General features: G+C 46.8%; 1 protein-coding gene across 2 annotated transcripts in view; it reads left to right on the forward strand.

The window, feature by feature from the left end:
• NUP93 (nucleoporin 93) overlaps window positions 1–26,670 on the forward strand; it is a 655,917-nt gene that overhangs the window by 382,375 nt on the left and 246,872 nt on the right. Inside the window, exon 13 of one of the 2 annotated variants that reach the window (XM_078671251.1) lies at window positions 14,146–14,337. The exons of the other annotated variant lie outside the window; for it this stretch is intronic. Coding sequence (XP_078527377.1) covers window positions 14,146–14,337 — 192 coding nt within the window. The remainder of the gene's footprint in view (window positions 1–14,145; window positions 14,338–26,670) is intronic. 2 annotated transcript variants of the gene reach the window in all.

A 26,670-nucleotide genomic window follows, 5' to 3' on the forward strand; every position in this document is an offset into this window, starting at 1 on the left:
CGAACTGCCAAGCCATGTCTTCCCTGGACCGGAAACAAGCATCCCGGGACGGGTTTCGGATTTATAATCCTCATCAGCAAGGCTATCTTGAATCCAGTGGCAAAGTGAGCAAGGGACTCACGTCTGAGCATACCCTGCCAACTTAGGGCGAACAAAGCAATACAAAAGGGGATGTTTACACAGGGCAGTGCTAACAGAGGACAGTGATCACTGATAAAAATGGGCCAGTAGTGAGGACGAACATGGGCAGTGCTGACTTTTAACACGGGGCAATGCTGCTTATGGTGGGCCCTGCTTGTTTTTATACCGTGGTGTGTTTATGTAGCACAGACCTAGCCACAGAGGCAACAAAGCACTGGCTGGCAGTATTCTTAATCATAGCGTACCAACGTAACCACCTTTCTCCTGAATATCTCTAGTATGGGGCTCAGAGTTTCCACCTTAAATACATAAAGAGAGTTCCCAGGCTACCCAGTGTGAAGCGTGAGCAGTCCATCTAGTCAAAATATTTTGTTTGCATTCTGATGTTTGAGGATATGTTTATATCAATACACATTGATTAAAAGTACGAGAATCAAAGGAAAACAAGCATTGGAACCTGTTATCTTTGCAAATGGTTTTGGCCATGTGGCACAGCGTCATTGATGCTGTGCCAAACGGCTAAAACATTTGTTTAAAAACGCGTTTGAAGTGGCTGGTTGTGTCATTCTGTAGGTAGATTCACCGGGCATGCCCACTCCTACAAAATGATGCAGCTGCTTTTTTATTATCGATCCAAGTTCGATTAGTAACTAAACAAAAGCGCATAGGCAGTTAAAAAAAAAAAAATGTTGGTGAGGGGAGCACATAGGCAGTTTTTAAAAAACATTGGTGAGGGGAGGCAACACAATGGCACGTAGGGAGGGCAGACGTAACCTGGGAAACAGGTGCCAGAGGCAATATGAGCACGGAAGGCGTATGGGCATTTTAAAGCAGGTAGGTAAGCAACATGGGTGGAAACAACACAAGAAACTTGATTGGGGGGGGAGGGGTGCGGAAGCAACACATGGGCGCAGGTAGCAGAAAGCATCATGGGTGAGGGGATCAAACAGGTGAAAGAGAGCAACCTGGAGCTGGCAGGTAGCATGCATACATTTGAGAACGCAATGTGGGAGAAACTCCTGGTTAAGATCGAGAAACACACGAGCATTGTGGAGGGGAGAGAGACGAACATGAAGGAGACTGCAGGAAAACACATGCACTCTCGTAGAAAGCTTAAACAAAAAGAAAACAGTAGCACTTAAAAAAGCAAGCAGTGGAAGGACATAGCAACTCAGCCATGCTCCAGTGGCGGGACAAACATGAGAAGAGGAAGGAAAGACCCCACACCCAGTGAATAAGAAGCAAGCAAATGAGTGACAAATATGGTAACCAATGGTAAGCAATTGGTGGGCTTTAAACCCACTGTAGGATACCAGTATGTCGCACATGCGCTTAGGCAAGACCTAAAAACTACTATGTCATGGAACTGAGAATAATGAGGGTTTTCCCTGAATATTCTAATATTAACACTCGCTCCTCTTTGGTCTTCAGTTGCAAAATTATTTTATTGTGGTGCTTTCAGTCAAACGTCCTTTTTCCACAATTGATTAGTTTAAATTGGCTGCATTAAAAGAAATGGATATGTTTTCTTTACTCAAACAATTTCCAAACAAGAAACCGGATATTCAAAAGTTGTGTTCAGGTATCTTACACATGGGCACAGATATTCTACTCTAATTAATAGAGAATACTTGGAATGGAGAACTAGGGCTGAGAAACACTGCTCATGTAAAGTAGCCAGTAGTTCTACTTCTTTATGTCCTGCTGTGCATTTGGCACTTAAGTTCTTTAATCTGGCTCTCGAGAGCAGGATGCTGACCACTAAACTCTACCCTTTCAAAACTTTTCTGCCAAGAAAATGTTTTCCTTGATTTATTTTGCTTTCAGTTGATGAATTGGTGTTTCTCTAGAGTTTTTCTGCAATTTCTGACTGGAAATGATTTCTATTTTCTTGTATTCTTTTTTAGGTTCCCATGCCTCATTATTTTACTTTTTCTGAAGTGACCTGATTAATAAAATACAAACTGATAATACACATTATGCGGAGTGCCTAAAAAAATTAGGATCCACATTTCTTCACTCAGGATTACGCTCTGAGCGTCCTTCCTTCTGGATTGAATATTTGAGACTTTTTGGATCATATTGAGGTGAAAATGAATTAAGAATATTTAGAATCATCAAAGTCACGAAGGCATCTTCTCTTCATCATTCTTGATAATGAAGACATGATGTAAACTACCAATTGCAGACCTGAAAACGTCAGAACGCATGCACTACACCAGGCCTCGCCACAATTAAACTAGGGAGACTGGCTATGCCCCCCTTATTTACCGAATTCTTATTTTTGTAAGACAATCACTTCTAAGCACACTCATCTAATACACTTAATGGTCCATGGGAAACAGGACAGAATAATACTCTTCTAATTTAAGTTTGCTTTGTGTTAAGTCTCCAGCTCCACAAGCGTGGTAACAGCCACCTTCTATTAACACAGAGAAATCTTTATCTACCCATACCTTGACATCTAGTTAATAAAAAGCAGCACAAAGCAGCAGATAATACAGGACCAGAAGGTGATAGAACAGACTTGCTTTGTGATCTGTGTCCAAAAATCATCTTTTACAAATCTGTGGTCTTCTCAGTAGAGTGTATTCATTGCTTAGGAGCGGTCTTGGACACAAAGGAGGTGGTCTCTTGTCCAAAAGTCACACTGGTATCCCTTCTTCGGAGCTCGATGGCGCCATACTTTTTTCGAGTGCCTAAATTTGTATTTTATATGTGACTTCAAACGTATCTCCAAGGTCAGTTATGCTAAAGAACAGGAATCTGGGGCTTAAGTTCAATGTGTTCTTTACACATCCTACAGTTGTTGTTCTGGTGGTGCCAATAAAATAACTTTCTGAAAGAAGTCTACCTCCACATAACTGGGTGAAAGATTGCAGAATGCACATGGGTCACATCACACCGCAGGAAAAGTGTGCATGGGTTACCTCACAGCTCAGAGGATGTGGTTTATAGGTGAGCAAGCACTCTTTTGGTAAATTTTAACCTCACTCTTACCCAGACAAAAACTATTACTGTGCATGTACCTGAACAAGCGTAGAGGAATGAAACCCATTCAAAGCCTATTGTCTTGGAACGTTTACTAAAGCACAATTCTCCCACCACATCTTGAAAGCTCCATAGTAGTGCCACGGAGCATACATCTCCTAGCAGAGCAAGATTGAATTGTAAATAAAGTGCTCTTTGCTGCACAGGAAATGACTGATCATTCAATCCACACCTAGATTAGCTGGTAAAACAGTGCAGGCTTAAATCCCAACTGCTGCGCACCAATGTAGGCGGCTGGCTTGGTATAATGTGCACACTTATTTAAGTGAAGTACCCTGCACTAATACAGACAACCCTTATGGTGATTTTAGTGGTCTTATACAACCATAGAAAGCTCTCTAAGTGGTAGCTGTGGGGAGCAGCCTTCAGAAGGAGTGCAAAGCAGCTTATTTTACCAGTACTAATTATATAGTGTAGGTTAAGCTAAAAGGAACCACACAGTGTTGTTATTAAAATAGTTATTTTATTATAAACACTCACACATTGGTATATATCCTACCCGGAGATATAAACGCAATACACACAATATTTCGAATTGACAACATGTAAGTAGCACGAATACACAGTGTACTCTAGTATTAGGGGTGTCTTTCATAGATTCACATGCTTGAATATTCCCCGTCGTCGAAGTGCGAGTCCCACGGTACATAAAATAGTAGTAAAATATATATATATATATATATATATATATATATATATATATATATATATATATATATGTGTGTATATATATATATATATATATATATATACATATATAAAATTATATAATTATACATATACATAAGAAATGTAATACATATAAAATATATAACGTATCGTTAAAAATACCATAGAACTGAAAAAAGGCCCATAGAAGCTTTAAAGGGAGAATTCACTTTAGTAACATATCATAGTCATTATAATAGTCCACATTCCAGCCAGTCCGGCGACAGCACCCTCTAGAACCTTCTCTTCAGAAGCTCAAGCCCTCAGATTATCTCTTTTGCTCATTTCAACTCTCAAGATGTCTTAAACTAAAAACTCATTATTTAGACCTTTTTCATCCTGTGGAAAGCTTCGCCTTTTTCATGAAGATCCTCACAGTAAGTGTATTTACTGTCTTTACCCGGACCATGAAGCAAAAATTTGCAAGTTTTGCAAGACCTTTACTCAAAGACTTTAAAAGATAGAGGCCCGTCTCCTTCTGTGGCTACAGAAGTTGAAGACTTCCGAAGATCCTGTTTCTGACATGTAAAGCGTGTCTTCTTTCCATTCTAAAGCCTCTCTTAAGCGTGGGTCAGAGACTGAGATGCCTTCTCCTTTCCTGAAGAGAAAGAAGCTCGTCGACGCTTCTAAATCTGTCTCCCCACGGGATTTGCCAGCCTCCATGCATACGGGACCTGGTTCTCTGGCGTCGCAATCCCAAGTTGTGCCCTCGTCATCTAAAACGGGCGCCAGCTCGTCGACGGGACCGTCGACGCGTCAGTCGACGACTACGAGATCCGTCGACGCTGTGCCAACGTTGACGACACCGTGTTCTATGTCAACGAGGACTACGACGACGTCTACCTCGTCGACGCTTCCAGAGGTGAGGCCTATTTCCTCTATTCTCAAGATATCGTCGATGGCCATTAAACCTTCCTCGTCGACGCCTGTGGCTAAGAAGCATTCGTCGTCGAAGGCCTCGTCGACGCGTCCATCGTCGACGGCCACATCTTCGTCGACGGCCACATCATCGTCGACGGCCAAGACCTCGTCGATGGCCAGATCTTCGTCGACGGCTGCATCCTCGTCGACGGTTACCAGCCCATCGACAGTAACATCCTCGTCGAAGGTGCCGTCTACGCTGACGATTCCACCTTCGTCGACGACTGCCTCGTCGACAGTGAAATCCATGACGACGACTTCCTCTTCGTCGACGACTCCAACGACGGCACACAAATCTACGTCGATGAAGACAAAGGAGAAGATATTATCTCTGTCGCTGGCTCCATTTCCATCTACATTTGTTTCCACTGCCACCTCGTCGACGGGACCGTCGACGACACTCCTTTCACTTGCTACTACAACTACTTTCACGGTGGTCACAGCTTCAGTGGTCAAACGCCCAGTTCCGCTTCGCCTGAGTCCTATGACTGACGCTACTACTCTTCCAACACAAATATTTGAGTCTGCAGAAGAGGATTCTGATGACGGTTCCTATGTGAATGACGTCTTTCGTCCTGCGTCCAGTCCATCTGAACTCAATATAAAGTGCCAGGAAGATGATGAAGAGTATGAGGAGGAGGGGTGTGCTCTCTTTCCCGTCCATGATGCTCGCTTTGATGCACCTCATGAGGAACGAATGACTCAAATACCGTCCTCTCTGGTGACCAACCTGCAGCATATGTTGGACGATTATAATCGCAGATTCCCTCCATCTGCACCCACTTCACCAACTCCTCAACCTGCGGCGCCAGCACCAATACCTGCGGAGACACCGCGGTCGCCGGTCCGTCCGCAGCCGGATACAGATGATGATGCGGATGTGCACCAGGACACTGATCAGGATGTAGGTAACGTCCTCGCGGATTGGGATGATTATAGAGCCCAAACACCATCTACGCCACCGACATCGCCTTTGCCTTCCCCGCCGGTGGACATCGGAAGCTTTCATAATTTAATGGTACGTGCTGCCAAACGTTTCCATTTAACCTTGGCGATGAAGCAAACAGATTGCTTCCTCTATGACTTCAAAGATCAACCCCTCAAGCAAACCCATACCATCCCAATTATTGATTTTATTTGGCAAGAAGGTCTTAAACTTATGGCACGACCAAATTCCATCCCTGCTGTTACCACGTCTGGACAAAAAATACAAGGCGCCTGCAGACTCTCCAGCATGCCTTGTTTCACACCCTAAGGCGGACTCCTTCGTAACGCAGGCTGCCCAAAACGTTCGAGGAATCCAGTCACTCTGCTAACCTCCCCTCCGGACCAAGAAGGGCGCCGATTGGACTCTATCGGCAAGAAATTCACCACCATGGCTGCCACAACGGTCAGAGCGGCCAACTCCCTGGCCATCCTTGGAAGATATGACCGCCAAATGTGGTCAGAAATCGCAGCCTTGATTGACCAGCACCCAGATTCCGTCCGAGCCGAGGCCCAGACGATAGTCCAAGAAGGAGAGAAAATCTCTTCAGAGATTATTGATTGCGCTGTTGACATCTCTTCAACAGGGTTCAGACAACTTGCTGAAGCTGCTGTTTTATGACGATAGGGCTGGCTCAAATCTACGGCTTTTCGCCCTGATGCAGGCGAGAATTCTTGACTTGCCATACGATGGTGATTCCCTTTTTGGCAAGCATGTCGAAGAGGCTCTGGAATCCAATAAAAAGGACACGGATACTGCTCGTGCCTTAGGGAACCTCCAGTACAGGAAACGGCCTTTTCGAGGAGCACGTGGCAGAGGCAGCTCTTCAAATTTTCGTGGCTCGTCCCAATATCGATCCTATGGCGACAACAAGCAAAGATACAGCTACCAATCTCAAAATCGCCAAACCGATTCAAGACCTTATCTAGGGGGGGAAACACCTCCAAAAGGCAGTGGCTTCCCCAGCAACAAGTGTTCTCCGACTCTGAAGATTGGAGGTCGTATCTCCCAAAACTTCTTCAATTGGTCTCATATCACCTCGGATCGTTGGGTCCTAGACGTCATCTCGAAAGGACATGTTCTCGAGTTTACAAAATTTCCACCCACCCGTCAACCTACCGCCCCCCCCCCCCCCCAACTCATCTAAAAGATCTGTTGGCTCAAGTCAAGATCATGATAAAAAAAGGGGCTGTCAAAGTGGTTCCTCAAGCACAACAGGGCAGGGGCTTTTATTCCAGCTTCTTTTTAATCAAGAAAGAGTCGGGAGAGTGGTGCCCCATTCTGTACTTACGAGCCCTCAACAAATTCATTAAATCACAAACTTTCCGAATGTTGACCCTACTGGAAATTTTACAATATTTCAATCCCGAAGAGTTCCTCTCCACTATCGACCTCCAAGATGCATATTTTCATGTGCCAATACATCACAAACACAGAAAATATCTTCGCTTCACTATTGGATTGAAGCACTTCCAGTTCAAGGTGTTGCCTTTCGGCCTTCGATCAGCGCCGAGAGTCTTCACAAAGATCATAGCTCCGGTCGCAGCTTTCCTTCGCTTGCAAGGCATTCAATTTTACCCTTATCTGGATGATTGTCTAATAAAAGCACAGACACGTCAAACAGCAAGGCAGCATACTCAGACTTGCCTGTCACTTTTCCGCACCTTGGGCCTTTTTGTCAATCAGGAAAAGTCTCATCTTCGCCCTCACAACAGAGAATCTTTCTAGGAGCCTTAATCGATTCTTGTCTGGCACAGGTGTTTGTATCACAGGAGCGACAACTTCGCATACTCAAGATGGTCGCTTTTCTAAAATCAAAAAAGTCAGTTTCTGTCCGGATCTTGAAATCTTTTCTGGGCATGGCCTCCTCTTGCATACATCTGATCCCGCACTGCAGACTTCACATGAGTCATACAGGAGGAGATGGACAAACAATGGAAACAAATTTCGGGGTCGTTCAACGACAAACTCTACCTGACCCCCCGCATTCAAACAGCTTTGGAATGGTGGGCTCACCTTCCAAATATCGCGCCCGGGCGGCCATTCCAGGAAACTGCTCCTACGCTTACCCTCACAACGGATGCTTCCTTGGAGGGTTGGGGGGCACACCTCGACAGAATGTCGGTCAAGGGCAAATGGACTGCAGCTCAACGCACATGGCATATAAATAGTCTAGAACTCTTGGCCATTTTCCTTGCCCTAAAATCTTTCCGGATACTGATACAAGGCCAATCGCTGCTGGTGCGGACAGACAACACCACCAGCATGCACTACCTCAACAAGCAGGGAGGTACGAGATCTCTTCTGCTTTCCAAGCAGGCACAAGAAATCTGGAATTGGGCGATTCAACACCAGGTTCACCAGACAGCAGTTCATGTGCCGGGCGTCTCCAACACCCTTGCTGACTGTCTCAGCAGATCTCTGGCACACAATCACGAGTGGGAACTCAACCAACTTACTCTGGAGTACATCTTTCGCCAGTGGGGCCATCCACAGATGGATCTATTTGCGACCCCAACCAACCACAAATGCCTACGCTTTGCAAGTCGGCATCCCCACAGAGTCGAGCGGGAATGCGTTTTCGATCAATTGGTCGAGCGAATTAGTCTACGCTTTTCCCCTGCTCCCTCTCGTTCCGCGCCTGCTGCACAGGATGAAGCTTCAACCATGCCACGTCATACTGATTGCGCCCAGGTAGCCACGTCGCCCGTGGTTCACGGACCTCCTCCTATTGTCCCAGTGCGATCCGATACCTCTTCGCCCTCTACCTCACCTGCTCACCATGAACCAAGGACGGATTTGCCATCCGGATCCGGCATATCTCCAACTGCATGCTTGGAACCTGAACACAATGAGTTTGCAGGTCTGAATATCACTCCGGAGTGCAGGAAAGTGCTGGCTCATGCATGCGCTCCTTCCACCATTAAAACATATCAATTGAAATGGAAGCGATTTTGTGTTTGGTGTCACAAGGAAGCCCTTGATCCAATGCACACCAAGCCGGAGCAAATCTTGCCTTTTTTCTTATCTCTAGCGAAGTCAGGACTTTCTCATTCCACTCTTAGTCTTTCTGGCAGCGATTTCCCGCTTTCGTCATGATGGCACCACATCTCTGTATTCCTCTCAGATCATTCGGCAGTTCTTCAGAGGCCTCTTTCGAATGTATCCGCCCATACGTCGTCCGCCGCCTTCGTGGCGCTTGAATCTGGTTTTATCTCAGCTCCTCCTACCTCCTTTTGAACCCATCCATTCAGCGGACTTAAAATTCCTCACGTGGAAGGTTGCTCTTCTACTCGCGCTTACATCATCAAGGCGAATAAGTGACATCCAAACATTCACAATTCAACCTCCATTTCTTCAATTCTCCAAGGACGCTGTTACTTTACGTACAAATCCGAAATTTATTCCCAAAGTTTCTTCGGATTTCCATCTGAATGAGCCCGTCATTCTCAGAACTTTCTTCCCAAACCCTCAGTCTCCCGCTGAGCGTTCTCTGCATTCCTTGGATTTAAACAGTTGCCTGAAATTCTACATCCAGCGCACCGCTCCTTTTCGAAAATCAGACCAGCTCTTTGTGGCCTATGGCCGAATATGCAAAGGACAGCCAGTCACTAAACAATCCATTATTAGATGGATTTCTTCTGCCATCTCTTTCTGCCATTGCCGGGCCGGAAAGCCTCTCTCTGCTCCGGTGCGAGCACACTCGACAAAGGCTGTGGCATCATCTACCGCCCTCTTTGCTGGAGTGCTTCTGCGCCAGATCTGCAGAGCTACAACGTGGTTGAGCAGACACACGTTTACGAGGCACTACTGTCTGGAGTCAGCGGACGCCGCAGATGCTGCTGTGGGCCAAGCTGTGCTACGAAATCTTTTTAATTAAGGTGAGCCTCTGTTGCTTCCCGCCTCCTGTCATAAAAGGTTTTGCCATATTTCTAAATGTATGCTATATTAATTATACTATGGTTTTACTTACCTGGTTTTGAAATGCCTTTTATGACTCATGTATTACTTTACTGCTTTCTACTCTTATTCAAGCTTGTGAATCTATGAAAGACACCCCTAATATTGGAGAAGAACATTAGTTACTTACCTGTAAACTGTGGTTCTTCAGTATTGGTGTCTTTCATAGATTCACATGCGACCCACCCTTCCTCCCATCATACGCTCTTCTCCTCATGCACTCTTGGTCACTTTGGTGCTACGAAAATCTGAGGGCTTGAGCTTCTGAGGAGATGGTTCTAGAAGGTGCTGTTGCCCGATTGGCTGGAATGTGGACTATTATAATGACTATGATATGTTACTAAAGTGAATTCTCCCTTTAAGGCTTCTATGGGCCTTTTTTCAGTTCTATGGTACTTTTAACTTTACGTTATATATTTTATATGTATTACATTTCTTATGTATATGTATAATTATATAATTTTCTATATGTATATATATTTTACTACTATTTGATGTACCGTGGGACTTCCACTTCGACGACTGGGAATATTCAAGCATGTGAATCTATGAAATACACCAATACTGGAGAACCACAGTTTACAGGTAAGTAACTAATGTTCGTCTACAAGGGGAGACCAAACCATATACTAATAAAGTGGAATGCTAACTGCAAACGAAGCAGAGACTAGACCCAGAAGACTTAGAAAGCCGGGGACCCAAGGAATCACCCAAGATAAGTACCCAGGAACCCCACGGAGGTCGTGTGCAGAGTGGAAACACAGTTGCGTAATCAATGAAAATCAATGGGGAAGTCGCGGTTGCAGTTTTGCAGAAAAAGGACCTTTCCCAGAGGACCCTGAAGAAACCCCATGGAAGATGGAAGGTTGGAGAGTCACCCTACCCGTGGATACCCCGAGAACCAGGATACCTACGCCAGGGAAGCTGGGTGCAGAAGTGCGAAGTGACGTCGGAAACCGCCGTAGACTACAATTGTGGACTTCAGTGAAGATGACGCTGGCGAAGAAGGCGAAAGAGTCCGGTGGAATTAAATGGTGGATTCTTGAAGAGGAGTACCTGCAAGCAGAGGGGACAGAGTCTGTCACTCTGGAGTGACGGAGACTCGGAAGACCAATGACTGAAGATGTAGGATGGTTGACTGTGACCTTGTCACTGCAGCTGTGAGGACCAGGCGATGCTGTGGAAGACCAGAAGCCTCTCACAAACGATCCCATTTCTGAAGTCGAGAGCCAGGAGGTCGGTGTTTTCGGTTGGAGCACCAACAAGCCTTGGCAGCATCAACAGACTAGGAAAAAGAAGGTGCAGTGTCAGTACCAGCAAGGTCCATGGGGCACATCAAGTGCAGGAGAGTCTGAGCATGCCCCGAGCAAGCAGGGGAGCCCACTGGAGCCAAAGAAGACCCTCAGGAGGACCCACAGGACGGGGGACAGGGGAGGCAAGAGGACCTTGAAAAGCTCACCACTGATGCAAGCCCATGGTGCAGAGGATGCGGTGAAGACGAAGATCTTGGTAGCAAGAGATGTTGGAGGCTGGAGCTTCTTGGAGCCCCAAGATGTATGGAGAAGAGTCAACAAGCCTTGGCAATGGCAAGTCGATGCAGTGCACATGGGTGCTGTTCCAGCGGTTCTGACGAGGGATTCTGGCTTCAAACTCAGTGAGAAGACAGTCCAGGCCTCGAGGGAGCTGCAACCCCATCACCTGGGTTTCTGGGCCTTGTCTGGAGGACGTCAGGAGCAGCAGACCGGTCAGCTTAGTTGCAGTGCCTGCAGATGCAGGGGAGTGACTCCTTCACTACAAGGGAGATTCCTTCAGGGGTCTTTAATGCCCACATGCCTGGAGTAAAACCTGGATGGAGCACAGACGATGCAGAAGACCGGCAGGACGTCGAGACCAGGAGCAGCAGTAGTCTTCCAGATGCAGTCTCGATTCCCAAAGCGAAGTCCAACAAAGTCCAGAGTGCCCAGATGTTTGAAGTGTAAGTGGTTTCAGATCTGAATCTTGTCCAACGATGAATTTGAAGTGCCACGCACAGGTCAGCCTTTAAGTACCCAAATGAAAGGGTTGGGACGATTCAGGGGGAGCTGGACAGAGGTTTGGATACTCCCATGTCCTTTGTCTAGTTACGTGCCGGAGCTGGAGCCAACGGCCCCTTGAACTGGTCCCAACTGTAGTATGCAAGGAGGGCACCAAATGTGCCCTTCAAAGCAGTCTGGTGGTGCTGGCAAGCGCCCCCAGCCCTATACACTAAGTCCTGTCTGGGCAGTAGTCACATCTTCCTGTGACAGGAAGCCTATTGTTCCACCTTCCCCTGCTCGAGCCTGGCTTAGCAGCAGGAGGACAGCATCGTGTCTGTGGTTGGCAGCAACACTATCTTGCTGTTAGACCCTGAAAGGCTGGTATTGGGAATACACGGGGGCTCCCTAGGGGAGCCACCCAGTACATGGGGTCCTACATGTAACACTGTAATCGGTGTTTGGGTAGGATTCCAACATGTTTGAAACCAAACTTGACTAGTTTTGGTTCAGCCAATATATAGTTAGACATCTCATAATTGATTAGATGTCCACTATATGTATAAAATGGCTGACCACACTTAGAATGCCTTGAGAATCAACTCTTGGGTTTGTCGGGGGTATCCTGCTTATGCTGGGCACCATCAGACTTTTAACCAAGCACACTGCCTTCAGGAATGAAAGGCCTACCTTAGGGGTGGCTTATAGGTTTTATGTGCAGTGACCTCAGATAAAAGGAAACTTGTATCTGTTGTGGGGTGTTGCTAGGACCTACTCACACAGCCTTCAATGGCAGGCCTGTAGTCACAGTTTGAGTGGTCTCTCATGGGTGACTCAATATATCCTGCAGTCCATGGGAGACCTTGGTGTACTTATGCTCTTGGAACCTTGGTACAATATAATGAGGACATAGAACGGTGCACCAGTTGACAATTAGGAAGGTACCAAAGTACTTAGCATAGTTTAATTTAGGGAGGAGGCACAGTGATTGGGGTCCTGATTAGCGGAATCCCAGTCAGACTAGTCAGAAAACAGAATGACACCAGAAAAAAGTGGGGGACCGTGAAAGCAGATCCTACAAGCAGTTTTTGACTTTCACATGAACAAGACCCTTTTCTTGGCAGCTTTCTTCCCAAATGTAGCTTTTCTGACATGTTTTTATAGACCTTAGATGAGATGCAAGAGCTCTGGTACTATCTAGACGAGACTAAAGGCTTACAGTTCAAACATCTTTTCATTGATGACTGCACTTATAGCTGGAGTGGTAAAGTCCTAAGTATTTGGTTGCAGCCAAAAGCCAACAAGAGTATTGCGGGTCATGCAAGGGCTCATTCTATTACTGTTGAAGAAACCACAGCCGTCTGGATGACTAATATTGCACTACTTGAAATTTTCTGGTCGAATCATGAAAAGCATTTTTGCACACGCTACGACTCCTTAACCAAACATCGGACTCTCCAACAGGAGCCATCCTTTATCTCGGATGGCTTTAATCGCAAGATGATTTGGTGATGAAACCCCATTTGGGTATGTTACTTGATTGCACAATTTATTGGCATGATGTAGTGTTCCTGCGTAGTTTCAATAATGCTCATATTCTCCTTTTGAGGTGAGATACAAACTTGCTGCGCGACATTTTTGAAGATCAAAGAAAGTCCCATGGTGGGAAAGGAAATATACTTAATTGTAATTTTAGTTTTCTGTTACCGATATTTTTTGTTTGACTTCATCAGCAGCACACCCAACTCTGTCTAAAGAGAAGCATAGCTTGAGACTACATGTATATCTTTCCTCTTTGTTGGTGGCTAAGGTTACCTGCTTGTCTAACCCTCAAAGTATGACTGGATACAGCACCTTCTAGAAGGTCTAAAGAGTGCATGTTAGAAACTCTAAGCATAGTAGCACTAGTCCATTTTTTTTCCTCTTATATTTTTTGAGAGCGGTTTCAGTCAAATATACCTCAATAGTCTCATTTTAATTTGAGAAACAAAAAATCCATTTGATTGAATACGTTCTGAGAATCCTGTATCTGCAAGGAGATATTGTATTATGAATGAATTCAAAGAACTAATTAGGATGGAGAACTATGATGATAAATAAGTAACGTTTCTGTCCTCTTGCGCAGATCTCCTCCCTCTTGCCCTGTGCAGCTTGGTTAAAGCAGCATTTCATTAGCTTCCAAAATACATTCTCGTCACGCTTCCTCAGGATTGTTCAAATACGTGATTTCCTGTGTTTTGATTTTTGGTGTAGATTTATTTTGCTGTCTTGCTGACAATTGGAGATGTATTCTCATCGCAGCGTTGGGCATTCATTGTACATAATTTGCCTGATATGGATGAGGTTGCTTTTTTTCTTTTCATTTAGGTGAATCCCATTTTGCAGTGAACAACCAACCTTTCCTGTACTTTCAAGTCCTGTTCTTGACCGCACAATTCGAAGCTGCAATTGCTTTTCTGTTTCGCACGGAGCGAGTGCGCTGTCATGCTGTTCATGTGGCACTGGCTTTGTTTGAATTGAAGTTGCTCCTGAAGTCTTCTGGACAAACAGCACAGCTATGTAAGTGCTCAAGTTCTGTTTTACCTTCCCACTTGCTAATGCTGCATGAGTGTATTGAAATCTGTGATGCGAACCTTCAAAGATGCAATAGGGCGGCACATAGGTCTTCAAACTTTAATAAACGTACATCACCACCATGCAACCCTTTGGAAGCTTTCATTGAGTGTTCATGGAATAGATCAGAATATGTTTGGATCTCAATTCATAATAATCTGTGGCAGAGTAATATTCTATTGTTCTCTTAAAAATGTTGACGGAATCTGATGACATTGGACATGATCTGCATTCATTACATCTCCATCCCCTCAACATGTCTTTTTAGAATTAGTAGCTCACTGTGGTTTTCGGCAGTGCATGCTCATAGGAACTCCATTTCTTGAACCAACTGTATCATAGAGTATAAGCATTTGTTGTAGCAAGCATATCAAATTAAAGAGTATGTTGGTGTTCTAGACAGTTGATTTTGCAGATTTCCCAGAAGAAAAGTTCTACTTTATTTTTTAAGATTTTATGTCATTAAAAAGCACTAATCGGCCAGGGCATAACGACAATATCTCAGTGGTGTTATTATTTTCTTTACTATCTGTTTCTTGTGTTATGCATACAGCAGCGTGCTTTAGAGCATGTGCCAAAAACAGATGTGTACCTTGCTTGTGAAAATAAAGTGCTGGGGGATATGCCGGTTTCGTTGACGAATAGCCATTTCTTTGCTCTTTTGGGATACTCGCCAGTGTCCCTATTGCATTAGCAGGAAACCCTGCATAGATATGTTGAGCCTGGATAGGATAATGGCATTGATCAGATTATGTGGTTAGTGGTATGGGAACAAGATATTTTTGAATACTGAAGGTTGAAGTTCCAACTCTTGACAACCTCTGCTCTCTATCAATTAAAAAGGTTTGGTTACACCATATAGATCTGTGGGTTGTTAACCTCTGATGTTGTGCTTGGAATGATGCAGAGATGTCAGAACTAAATTTGGGGGATGAGGAAGGTAGATACAATGATGTATTCAACTTTCATCCCCTCATCTTCATCACATTGAACTTACATTGACTCTTCCTGGCAATCATGGCCTATAAAGTCATCAGCTCAAAGGGATATAGACTAGAGGATGGAAACACTGTCACACAACCCAGCTGACAAGTCCTCAATGGGTTAAATTAGAAGGCCCAGTTTTCCATCGCTAACCCTTCAGGTGTCCCATGTCAGGGCTACCGTGTACAAGTAGATGGAACCCTACTAATGAAATCTGATTCTTTCTACAGGGACTAAAAGACAGCGACCCAACCCAGCTAATGTTCACAGGTGGTGAGAAATATGGCAATACCCAAAGTTTTCCCCCTTCTTGCCTCCAGTTACACCCCCTTCACTACCTACATAGCAGATATGAGTGCCAATTAACCCATGGTAGCCATCGCTGCCATGCAAATGAATACAATGAATTTTATAGTGAATGCATTGCATATATTTTTGTATATCTCTGCCTGTGTTTAGTTCTCTGCATCACTAATACTTCAACTTTTGCATACTCGGGCACTGTGACGGACTTTGGGGTCAGAGAAATGCAAGCTTTCGGCAGGAAGAAAAGAAGGACTTTAAGGCTGGGAAATAGGGAAGAAGGGTCATAGACTGAAACATGGACTATAAACATGGGGTGAATGGTGCTTAATTCTGCAAACAAAGGGACCTAAAAGGGAGAGTGACTCCAAGGCCAAAATGCCTACAAAAGCAAGGAAATGGAACACAGACACTGAATCCGTGAGGCATAGGATGAGGAGAAACATACCAAAGAGAATTGGATTCCATGACATAAGCGAGATATTGGGAATAAATGCATTATTATAGCTGGGAGAGTTGTAATGTAAGTAAGCAATTATATATAAACCAGCCTAGACCCTCTCACCAATGATGAATGCTATGTCTTTTTTTCACAGGGATTTTGAGTTTTTTTTGTTACTTTTAAATAACTTAAGTGAACATCTTTTCATTTACTGAATACAACGAGGAATGAATGATGATAATTAAAACATAGAACACGTTACTCTGCTCATCCTGCTATCTTTTTATATGAATGAAAATGTCTTTTTTTTTATTGTTAGCTGTTCAAACTCCAATACTTGAATGGGTATTTTTGGAACATCCGCAGTTGAGGTTTTGAAAATAAAGCTGCTACCATCAAAACCCTCCGAGCACCTGCCTCCGAAGACGAAGCTAACATTCAAGGAGGAGCTTGGTTTGCAGCCTCTTCAGCTGACAACCCAAAAAAAACATAGGGACAGGGGTACGAGCCCTCTCCTCTATCCTCCGTCTGTCCGTCAGTTGTCGTCCATCCGTCAGGCGTCATCCATCAGTCATCGACCATCAGTTATCATTCGTTCGTCAATCGTCATCTGTCCGTCAGACCCCATAAGTCAGCTATTGTCCGTCCGTCATCCATTTGTCAATCTGTTGTCCACCATCCACCCGTCATCTGTCCTCTATACGTCCATCAGTCATCTGTCGCCATCCATTCGCCTGTCATCCTTCAATCATCTACCCGTCATCCATCCACCCGTCCGTCTGTCCGTCCATCTGCTATCCGTCCGCCTGCCATCCATCAATTGTTGTCCGTCCTCCGTCTGTCATCCATCCTCTATCCATCCTCTCCCTGTCCGTCATGTATCCTCTCTGTCAGTCATGCAGCCTCTCTCCGCCCGTCATGCTTTCTCTTTCCGCCCGTCATGCTTTCTCTTTCCGCCCGTCATGCTTCCTCTCTCCGCCCGTCATGCTTTCTCTTTCTGCCCGTCATGCTTCCTCTCTCTGCCCGTCATGCTTCCTCTCTCCGCCCGTCATGCTTCCTCTCTCCGCCCGTCATGCTTTCTCTCTCCACCCGTCATGCTTTCTCTCTCCGCCCGTCCTGCTTTCTCTCTCCGCCCGTCATGCTTTCTCTCTCCGCCCGTCATGCTTTCTCTCTCCGCCCGTCATGCTTTCTCTCTCCGCCCGTCATGCTTTCTCTCTCCGCCCGTCATGCTTTCTCTCTCCGCCCGTCATGCTTTCTCTCTCCGCCCGTCATGCTTCCTCTCTCCGCCCGTCATGCTTCCTCTCTCCGCCCGTCATGCTTCCTCTCTCCGCCCGTCATGCTTGCTCTCTCCGCCCGTCATGCTTGCTCTCTCCGCCCGTCATGCTTGCTCTCTCCGCCCGTCATCCTTGCTCTCTCCGCCCGTCATGCTTCCTCTCTCCGCCCGTCATGCTTCCTCTCTCCGCCCGTCATGCTTCCTCTCTCCGCCCGTCATGCTTCCTCTCTCCGCCGTCATGCTTCCTCTCTCCGTCCGTCATGCTTCCTCTCTCCGTCCGTCATGCTTCCTCTCTCCGTCCATCATGCTTCCTCTCTCCGTCCGTCATGCTTCCTCTCTCCGTCCGTCATGCTTCCTCTCTCCGTCCGTCATGCTTCCTCTCTCCGTCCGTCATGCTTCCTCTCTCCGTCCGTCATGCTTCCTCTCTCTGTCCGTCATGCTTCCTCTCTCTGTCGTCATGCTTCCTCTCTGTCCGTCATGCTTCCTCTCTGTCCGTCATGCTTCCTCTCTGTCCGTCATGCTTCCTCTCTCTGTCCGTCATGCTTCCTCTCTCCGTCTGTCATGCTTCCTCTCTCCGTCTGTCATGCTTCCTCTCTCTGTCTGTCATGCTTCCTCTCTCTGTCTGTCATGCTTCCTCTCTCTGTCTGTCATGCTTCCTCTCTCCGTCCGTCATGCTTCCTCTCTCCGTCCGTCATGCTTCCTCTCTCTGTCCGTCATGCTTCCTCTCTCTGTCCGTCATGCTTCCTCTCTCTGTCCGTCATGCTTCCTCTCTCTGTCCGTCATGCTTCCTCTCTCTGTCCGTCATGCTTCCTCTCTCTGTCCGTCATGCTTCCTCTCTCTGTCCGTCATGCTTCCTCTCTCTGTCCGTCATGCTTCCTCTCTCTGTCCGTCATGCTTCCTCTCTCTGTCCGTTATGCTTCCTCTCTCTGTCCGTCATGCTTCCTCTCTCCGTCCGTCATGCATCCCCTATCCGTTCGTCATGCATCCCCTATCTGTTCGTCATGCATCCCCTATCTGTTCGTCATGCATCCCCTATCTGTTCGTCATGCATCCCCTATCTGTTCGTCATGCATCCCCTATCTGTTCGTCATGCATCCCCTATCTGTTCGTTATGCATCCCCTATCTGTTCGTCATGCATCCCCTATCTGTTCGTCATGCATCCCCTATCTGTTCGTCATGCATCCCCTATCTGTTCGTCATGCATCTCCTATCTGTTCGTCATGCATCCCCTATCTGTTCGTCATGCATCCCCTATCTGTTCGTCGTGCATCCCCTATCTGTTCGTCGTGCATCCCCTATCTGTTCGTCGTGCATCCCCTATCTGTTCGTCGTGCATCCCCTATCTGTTCGTCGTGCATCCCCTATCTGTTCGTCGTGCATCCCCTATCTGTTCGTCGTGCATCCCCTATCTGTTCGTCGTGCATCCCCTATCTGTTCGTCATGCATCCCCTATCTGTTCGTCATGCATCCCCTATCTGTTTGTCATGCATCCCCTATCTGTTCGTCATGCATCCCCTATCTGTTCGTCATGCATCCCCTATCTGTTTGTCATGCATCCCCTATCTGTTCGTCATGCATCCCCTATCTGTTCGTCATGCATCCCCTATCTGTTCGTCATGCATCCCCTATCTGTTCGTCATGCATCCCCTATCTGTTCGTCATGCATCCCCTATCTGTTCGTCATGCATCTCCTATCTGTTCGTCATGCATCCCCTATCTGTTCGTCATGCATCCCCTATCTGTTCGTCATGCATCCCCTATCTGTTCGTCATGCATCCCCTATCTGTTCGTCATGCATCCCCTATCTGTTCGTCATGCATCCCCTATCTGTTCGTCGTGCATCCCCTATCTGTTCGTCGTGCATCCCCTATCTGTTCGTCATGCATCCCCTATCTGTTCGTCATGCATCCCCTATCTGTTTGTCATGCATCCCCTATCTGTTTGTCATGCATCCCCTATCTGTTCGTCATGCATCCCCTATCTGTTCGTCATGCATCCCCTATCTGTTCGTCATGCATCCCCTATCTGTTCGTCATGCATCCCCTATCTGTTCATCATGCATCCTCTATCTGTCTGTCATGCATCCTCTATCCGTCTGTCATGCATCCTCTATCCGTCTGTCATGCATCCTCTATCCGTCTGTCATGCATCCTCTATCTGTCTGTCATGCATCCTCTATCTATCTGTCTGTCATGCATCCTCTATCCGTCTGTGTAGGAAAGTAGGATCTGCTTTCATGGTTACCCCCACTTTTTGCTGCTGTCATTATGTTTTTCTCATTAGTCTGACTGGGAACCTGCTAATCCTACTTTCCTACACTTAGGTATGCTCCAGATAGGCTACTGATGTACCCTGATAAGTCCCTAGTTTATTGTACTAAGGTACCCGGGGCATAGGTACACCACTGGTCTCCCATGGGCTGAGCATGCATGGAGGTCCAGATGGCTAGGAAAAATTTGAGACTAGAGTCTCCGTGTGGCAGCACTAGTGTCAAATATTTCTTAGCCCTCTGGACCTCCGTGGTCTCTTTATCAATGGCCAACTATTCTTGCCTGAGCTTGAATCTAATTCTCTCAAGTTTGATCAGGTAGTATTCCCTCTCTAAAGAGTCCTCCCTCTTGCTAGATTTGGAGGTCCCTATGGAATTTCCTAAAGCATTGAATTAGCAGAAGAGGACCTAGACCACCCCTGCACCTTCCCAGGCAGAACAAAGGTTGACCTACCTCTAGGTACATCCGCTGTCTCATCTGTACTATTCCCCGGGAGATCAAAGTTCACCAAGGTGGAGTCATCAGACTCCCCCTTGTCCTGCTCAGACTTAGGGTCACTAGGGGAAACCCCTGTGAGAAGTTGGCCTGGTATATGATGTTCACTATTCTAGTGAGCACCTTGCACCAGTCCAAACAACCCTTATGGTGATGGTTGTAAAGTCAACCTTATAGACCAGCTATCCTAGTGGTAGCATGGACAAAAGCAGTCTTAGGCTAAACTCAAGAGGGCATGTGAAGCCAGCTGTTTTACCATATGCAAACCTTTTAATACCAAATGAAAGGACACCACACAGGTTATATATTCAAAATATATATGTATTTATTTCTAAATAAATCCCCTTGACTCTTTATGAGCACAGGAGCACAAGCGTATTACAAGTAACTTAATATAGCATACAAAAGTTGCAGAAATATGGATAGGCCCTGGTGGCCCGTAAAACCATATACTAAAATAGTGGTATAAGAACCACGTCACGAACAATGGTAAGGGCCTTGGGAATCGCTGGGGCTACACTGGACTAACAGCAGTTAGGTAGCAGGAGTCCCACATGATGCGGGTGCAGTGTCTAAATGCACACGCGTGTACCTATAGAAGTCAATGGGTGCGTAAAGTTAGAAAGTTGCAGATTTGGAAGTCTTCCGACTGGACTAGAACTTAACCACTTAAAACAAGGACACTAGGAGTGTAAATCTTTACAGGAGCACCGCAGTACTCGCGTTACCTCACCCACAGGAAGCGGTGCATAGGTGTCAAAGTGTGTCGGGTTTCGTCGTGGAGTTCTATGGAGCCTTGGAGAAAAGATGCTGCAGGCGACCAGGAGAGAAGAGTCCGGTTGGATCCAAGGGTGGATCGAAGATGTAGAGTACCTGAAAGCAGAGGGGACAGAGCCTGGGTCACTAGCCAGTGACCAGGATGGAACCAGGAAGGAACCAGGCAATATTGGGTTGCGATCAGGTGATGTCGGGAAGCTTGTCTCCGCTGCCACGTGGACCAGGAGGTGTCGACGACGACCAGGTGCTGGACACGGACTGTCCCACGAAGGCTCTCGCTGTCGGCGGTGTCGGTTCTCGATTCGGAGTCAACGGGCCTTGGCAAATGCAACCCACGCAGGAATCGAAGATGGCTTCAGGATCAGACCAGCAAGGTCTGATGGGCTGCTCCTTTTCAGGGGAGCAAGGGCCAGTCTGGAGCAACCAGACCAGCGGTGAAAATTCAAAGGTTCGTCGTCACAGAGGCCACTAGCCAAATGGGCAAGTGACCGGACAGACACGTCGAGCAGGAAAATGCAAAAGGGCCCCACGCAGCACTCGGTGAGTGTGGAGAGGTGATCTTCGGTGCAAATGATGCTCGGGGCTGGAGCTTCTCAATCCCCAATGCACAGCTTTGAGGGTGCCTCAGGAGCTGCACAGAAAGCACTTCGCTGGCTTTCCAAGATGGCCGGTCCCACGTCTCACTTCGCCTCTACGGGTCTCCGCTTTGCTGTGGCTGTGGATCGGGCTGTTGAATTTCTGGAAGTCCGGTTCTTGTCAGGCTCTGTCGTTCGAGCTCCGGCGGGAGCAACGATAAAGCAAACCGTTGAGCGCTTGATGGTGCCTGCTTGCACAGGGTGGTCACTCCTTGACCACTAGGGAGATTCTTCAGTCTTCTACGTCGAGTAGGATGTCGAAGGGTCCAGAGTTTCGTATCAGAGTTTCAGTCAGGATTATCTAAAGTCTAAGGACACAGCTCCTACCTTTATTCCAAATCAAGGGGCTGGATTACCTGCTAGGTCCCTCCTATTGGTGGGACCCAGGAAGGGGGTGGTTACACCCCTTTCCCTTTGTCCAGTTTCGCGCCAGAGCTGGGGCTGGAGTGCCCCAGCACCGGTTTGAACTGGCCTATGCATGGGACACCTTGTGTGCCCCAGGCACTGTCTAGTTTCATTCAGCCCTCCCTGCCCCAATCCACTATCTCCTGTCTGGGGAAGTGCTAGCACCTCCCTGTGACAGGAAACCTATTGTCCAGGCCTCCCCTGCCGGAGTTCCGTCCAGCAGCAGGAGGCCAGACTTGTGTCTGTGGCAGCAGCATCCATTTTGTGATGCTGAGGCTCTGGTTAACTTTAACCGGGATTAAGGAAAGTAACATGTCTTCTCCCTCTAGAAGGGTGGAATGCTACCCCCGTCGCCAGAATTGGCAAGGGGGTAGTATTCCAAAGCGTGTGACACCTTACATGACATGTTTTGATAAAGCTAAACCAAAGATATCATTTAACCGCCAGGTTCATAATGCACTTAAGAGTATATGGTATGGCAATATCCTGGAACAGCTGTATGGACATGGTTCCGAAAGCTGCAGACAGGCTCAGCTCATGCTAGAGCACCATTTCACATAAAACCAAGCACTGCCTTCAGGATTGTTATAGGAGTGACTTATAGGTGTATATGTATCCAGATTATAAGGTTAGACATAGGTATACTATATCTAAGCAAGGGGTGATTACATAACCTTGCCCCAGCTGAGTGATCAGCCAGTTGTGTCAGTTTGGATGGCCAGCCAGGGGTGGCAAAAGATATGCTGCAGCCCCTGCTAGGCCTTGGGTGCACCTATGCCCTGGGTACCTATAGTACTCTATACAGGGGCTGATAAGGTGACTCAATATCCAATTAGTTATGTACCTAGGGTACATGGAGTCCATTTTATAGAGAGAGCAGATAGCCTGGGGCCCTGATTAGCAGGATCCCCGGCCAACTAAGTCGAAAACCAGCTAAACACAAGGCAAAAAATCTGGGGTAACCTTAGTCTGGTATCCACCTTCCTACACAACCCCCCCCCCCCCCCAAACGAAAGGAGATAAGGCTATCCTCGACCAGGTAAGCCTATATTGCCTAACTGGCCATATAAGGACGTACCTGCACTAGCATGGTTACCCCCTGTCTCATGGTCCACTAAGCAATCCCTCACCCTAGGGGTATCAGAGGGTCTCCACCATAGGGAATCTGTACCTGTGGTGTGTTTTGGCAAAGTAAAAGGCTGGTGTTGAGATGAAGTACTGAAGTGAGGCTCCACTAATGTAGGGCTCAGCTTCCTCCAATCACTATCCACCATGGATGCCTTTCTTTCCATGACTGAGTTGCACTGTGCTCTCAGGGTCATCCTCTGTCTGCCTATAGCTGGAGGCTGGGTCCCTTTTGTTGGCTTACTGGAGGGACAAATCAGGTTTGGGGCCTTTGGGTCCCAGGTTTGGCTGTGCCAACAGTGTCCACCTGGGGGAGGTTCCTAACTAGGTGTAAGGGAGATCCCTCAGGAGTTTTTGTAATTTTTACCTTGCTAGGGCTGCTAGCTTTGGTGCCTCTAATCTGCTGATGAGGGTGTTCTGGTGGACAGGGGGCCCTTTGGGGTCCCCTGACCTCTACAGCCCTGGGCTGACTGAGGCAGGGTAGAGAGGGGCAGGTTACATGCTCCAGACTGGGTTCCACCTTGGAAGGGTCCACTGACATCAGGGCTCTGCCAGGCTAGGCCTGACTACCTCTGGGGCAGTTCCTTCACAAGGGGTAGGGTCAGTTCCCTGAGGAGGCTGACTCTCACCTAATGTCTGGTGGGAGGGAGACTTGTCTACCTCCCCAATGCTCTCTGTCTGAGTGAAGTGATCCATAGTTTCAGGCTTCACAACACAGAAATCTGTCTGAGTTTTGGCTGTGGCCATCACAGCCCCACCAACCTTTTCAAGAAGGGACTCAGTTTGGGTTTGGGCTGTTACCATCACAGCCCTGTCAATCTGTCTAGGGAAGGAGTCTGCTTGAGATTGGGCTGAGACTAGCACAGCCCTACCAAACTTTTCAGGGAGGATATCCTGAGCTGGGGCTATGGCAATCACAGCCCCACTAACCTTTCCATGGAGATTTACCATTTTAGAATGGGTTTCTTGTTCTACCTCAGCCCAGGCTGAGATTTCCAGATCATTCCCCAGTAGAAAATCTACAGGCAAGTTTGTAGACACTGCCAATCTCCTGGGGCCAGTGACACCTCCCCAGCTGAGATTAACTACTGCCATGGTATGATATTTCTGTACTCCATCAATGTTGGTCACCTGGTATGTGGCCCCAGGTAAAAGTTGCCTTGAGGGGACTAACTCAGTCACCATAGTGATGCTAGCTCCTGTGTCTCTATAGGCCTCAATTTTCTAAACATTGATGAGGGGCTCCTGTCTGTACTTGCTCAAAGTGTTGGGACAAGCAGTGAAGTCGGCAAACCCCATGCCATCCTCACAGACAAGAGTAGCTGCTGTAGGGGACCTGGTTAGGCCAGAGTCCACCTGAGTTCCCAAAGTAAACCCAGCCAAATTCTATGGGGCACTCCCACCACCTGGGGGATTACTACTAATAGTAACAGGAGGTCTGGGAGTATTACTTGGGGGAATGTTTTCCTTATTGTTGGCCCTTGGGCAACTGCTGTCAGTTTTCCAGTGGCCAGGCTGTTTACAGACATGGCAAAAAGGTTTCTTTTGGTTAGAGGAAGTGTTTTGGGACCCACCCCACCAGTGGAGTTTTGGGGCCCTGTGGAAGACTTGTCTTTTGATTTATCCCCACCTTTCTCTTGAGCCTTGGAATTATCCTTCTATTGGTCACCACCCTGATTCTTAGGCCTAATCCTGGTTCTGACCCATTTGTCTGCCCTCTTACCCAATTCTTGTGGAGAGGTCAGATCTGAGTCCACCAGGTGCTGGTGTAAAAGCTGGTTTTGACAATTGCTAAGGATCTGCTCCCTCATAATCACATTATACAATCCTGTATAGTCATGTATTTTGCTGCCCAGTAGCCAACCTTCCAGAGCCTTAGTAGCACAATCTACAAAATCAGTCCAGTCCTGAGTCTGAGCCTTTTGGGTATCCCTGAACAACAACCTATATTGCTCAGTGGTTAAGCCAAACCCATCAATCGGAGCACTCTTCAGGACAGTGTAGTTTTTAGCATCCTCATGTCTAACAGTGAGGAGTTTGTCTCTTCCTTTTTCTGAAAAGGAGAGCCACAAGATTGCTGCCCACTGACTCTGGGGAACCTGCTGTACCATGCAGGCCCTCTCCAAAGCAGTTATCCACTTGTGGATGTCATCCCCATCTTTGTAGGGGGCACAATCTTACTCAGGATCCTATGATCATAGTAACTGTCTTCATCATTAGGGATATTGCTGCCACCAGTGGAATCTAATCCACTTAACTTTTGCTCCCTTGCTAAAGCAAGTTTAGCTTGGGCCAGGGCTGTTTCCTCCTTTTCTATCTGAAGTTGGACAGCTCTCATCCTAGCCTCATGTTCTCTTCTCTGAGGGGAAGCAATTCCCCTTTGAGAACCCCTTGAGGCATTAGAGAGGAGAGACTCCCTGGAAGGAGACCTTTACCTTCTATTGCCTGGATTAAGTCTACTGTTAGGTCTGGAAAGGTGCAATCCCTCTCCATTCCAATGTAAGCTTAGGTTCGCCTTGCTAATCCTCCTGACTTGGACCTGGCTATCATCTCCCTCAGAATCTTTCTCCTCCTCTTCCTCCTCTACTTCAGGGGTTAAGGGGTCATCTTCTGTGGAGGGTACTCCATCACCTGTATTATCTAGGGGGCCTGGTTTAGAGGCCTTCTCAAGATCCGCTGCCTCTAGGACTTCTATCAGATGCTGGATGGTAGGGTTGGAACCCTGTTTCAACCTCCTTGAGGTACACAATGACCTCATCTCTCGAAAGTTCAGCATATCATATCTGGAGGGTGCCTTGGGAAGGTCACCTACCTCAGGTAGAGAACCAGAGGGTTCACCTGTGCCAGACATGTCTAGTGAGGTGTGGTGTGTGCACCTACCTACACTGAATGTTTACCTACTAGAACCTCTCTAGGAGTTGTAGTCAGGGTGTGCTAGGCCCTTTCCTCTACAACAACTAAGTTCAGTAGAACTTAAGTATTTTAAGCTTCGTTATATGTACCTATGGTACCTAATGTGATCTTTCAAATGATATCAAAGATTACAATTGGTAAAACAGCAAGCTCAAATCCCACCCGCTGCACACCAATGTGAGAAGTTGGCCTGGTATATGATGTTCACTATTCTAGTGAGCACCTTGCACCAGTCCAAACAACCCTTGTGGTGATGGTTGTAAAGTCAACCTTATAGACCAGCTATCCTAGTGGTAGCATGGACAAAAGCAGTCTTAGGCTAAACTCAAGAGGGCATGTGAAGCCAGCTGTTTTACCATATGCAAGCCTTTTAATACCAAATGAAAGGACACCACACGGGTTATATATTCAAAATATATATGTATTTATTTCTACATAAATCCCTTTAACTCTTTATGAGCACAAGCGTATAACAAGTAACTTAATATAGCATACTAAAGTTGCACAAATATGGATAGGCCCTGGTGGCCCGTAAAACCATATACTAATATAGTGGTATAAGAACCACGTCACGAACAATGGTAAGGCCTAGGGCTTTGGGAATCGCTGGGGCTACACTGGACTAACAGCAGTTAGGGAGCAGGAGGCCAACAGGA

Source organism: Lissotriton helveticus, chromosome 12 (genome assembly GCF_964261635.1).
Source record: "Lissotriton helveticus chromosome 12, aLisHel1.1, whole genome shotgun sequence".
NCBI lineage: Eukaryota > Metazoa > Chordata > Amphibia > Caudata > Salamandridae > Lissotriton > Lissotriton helveticus.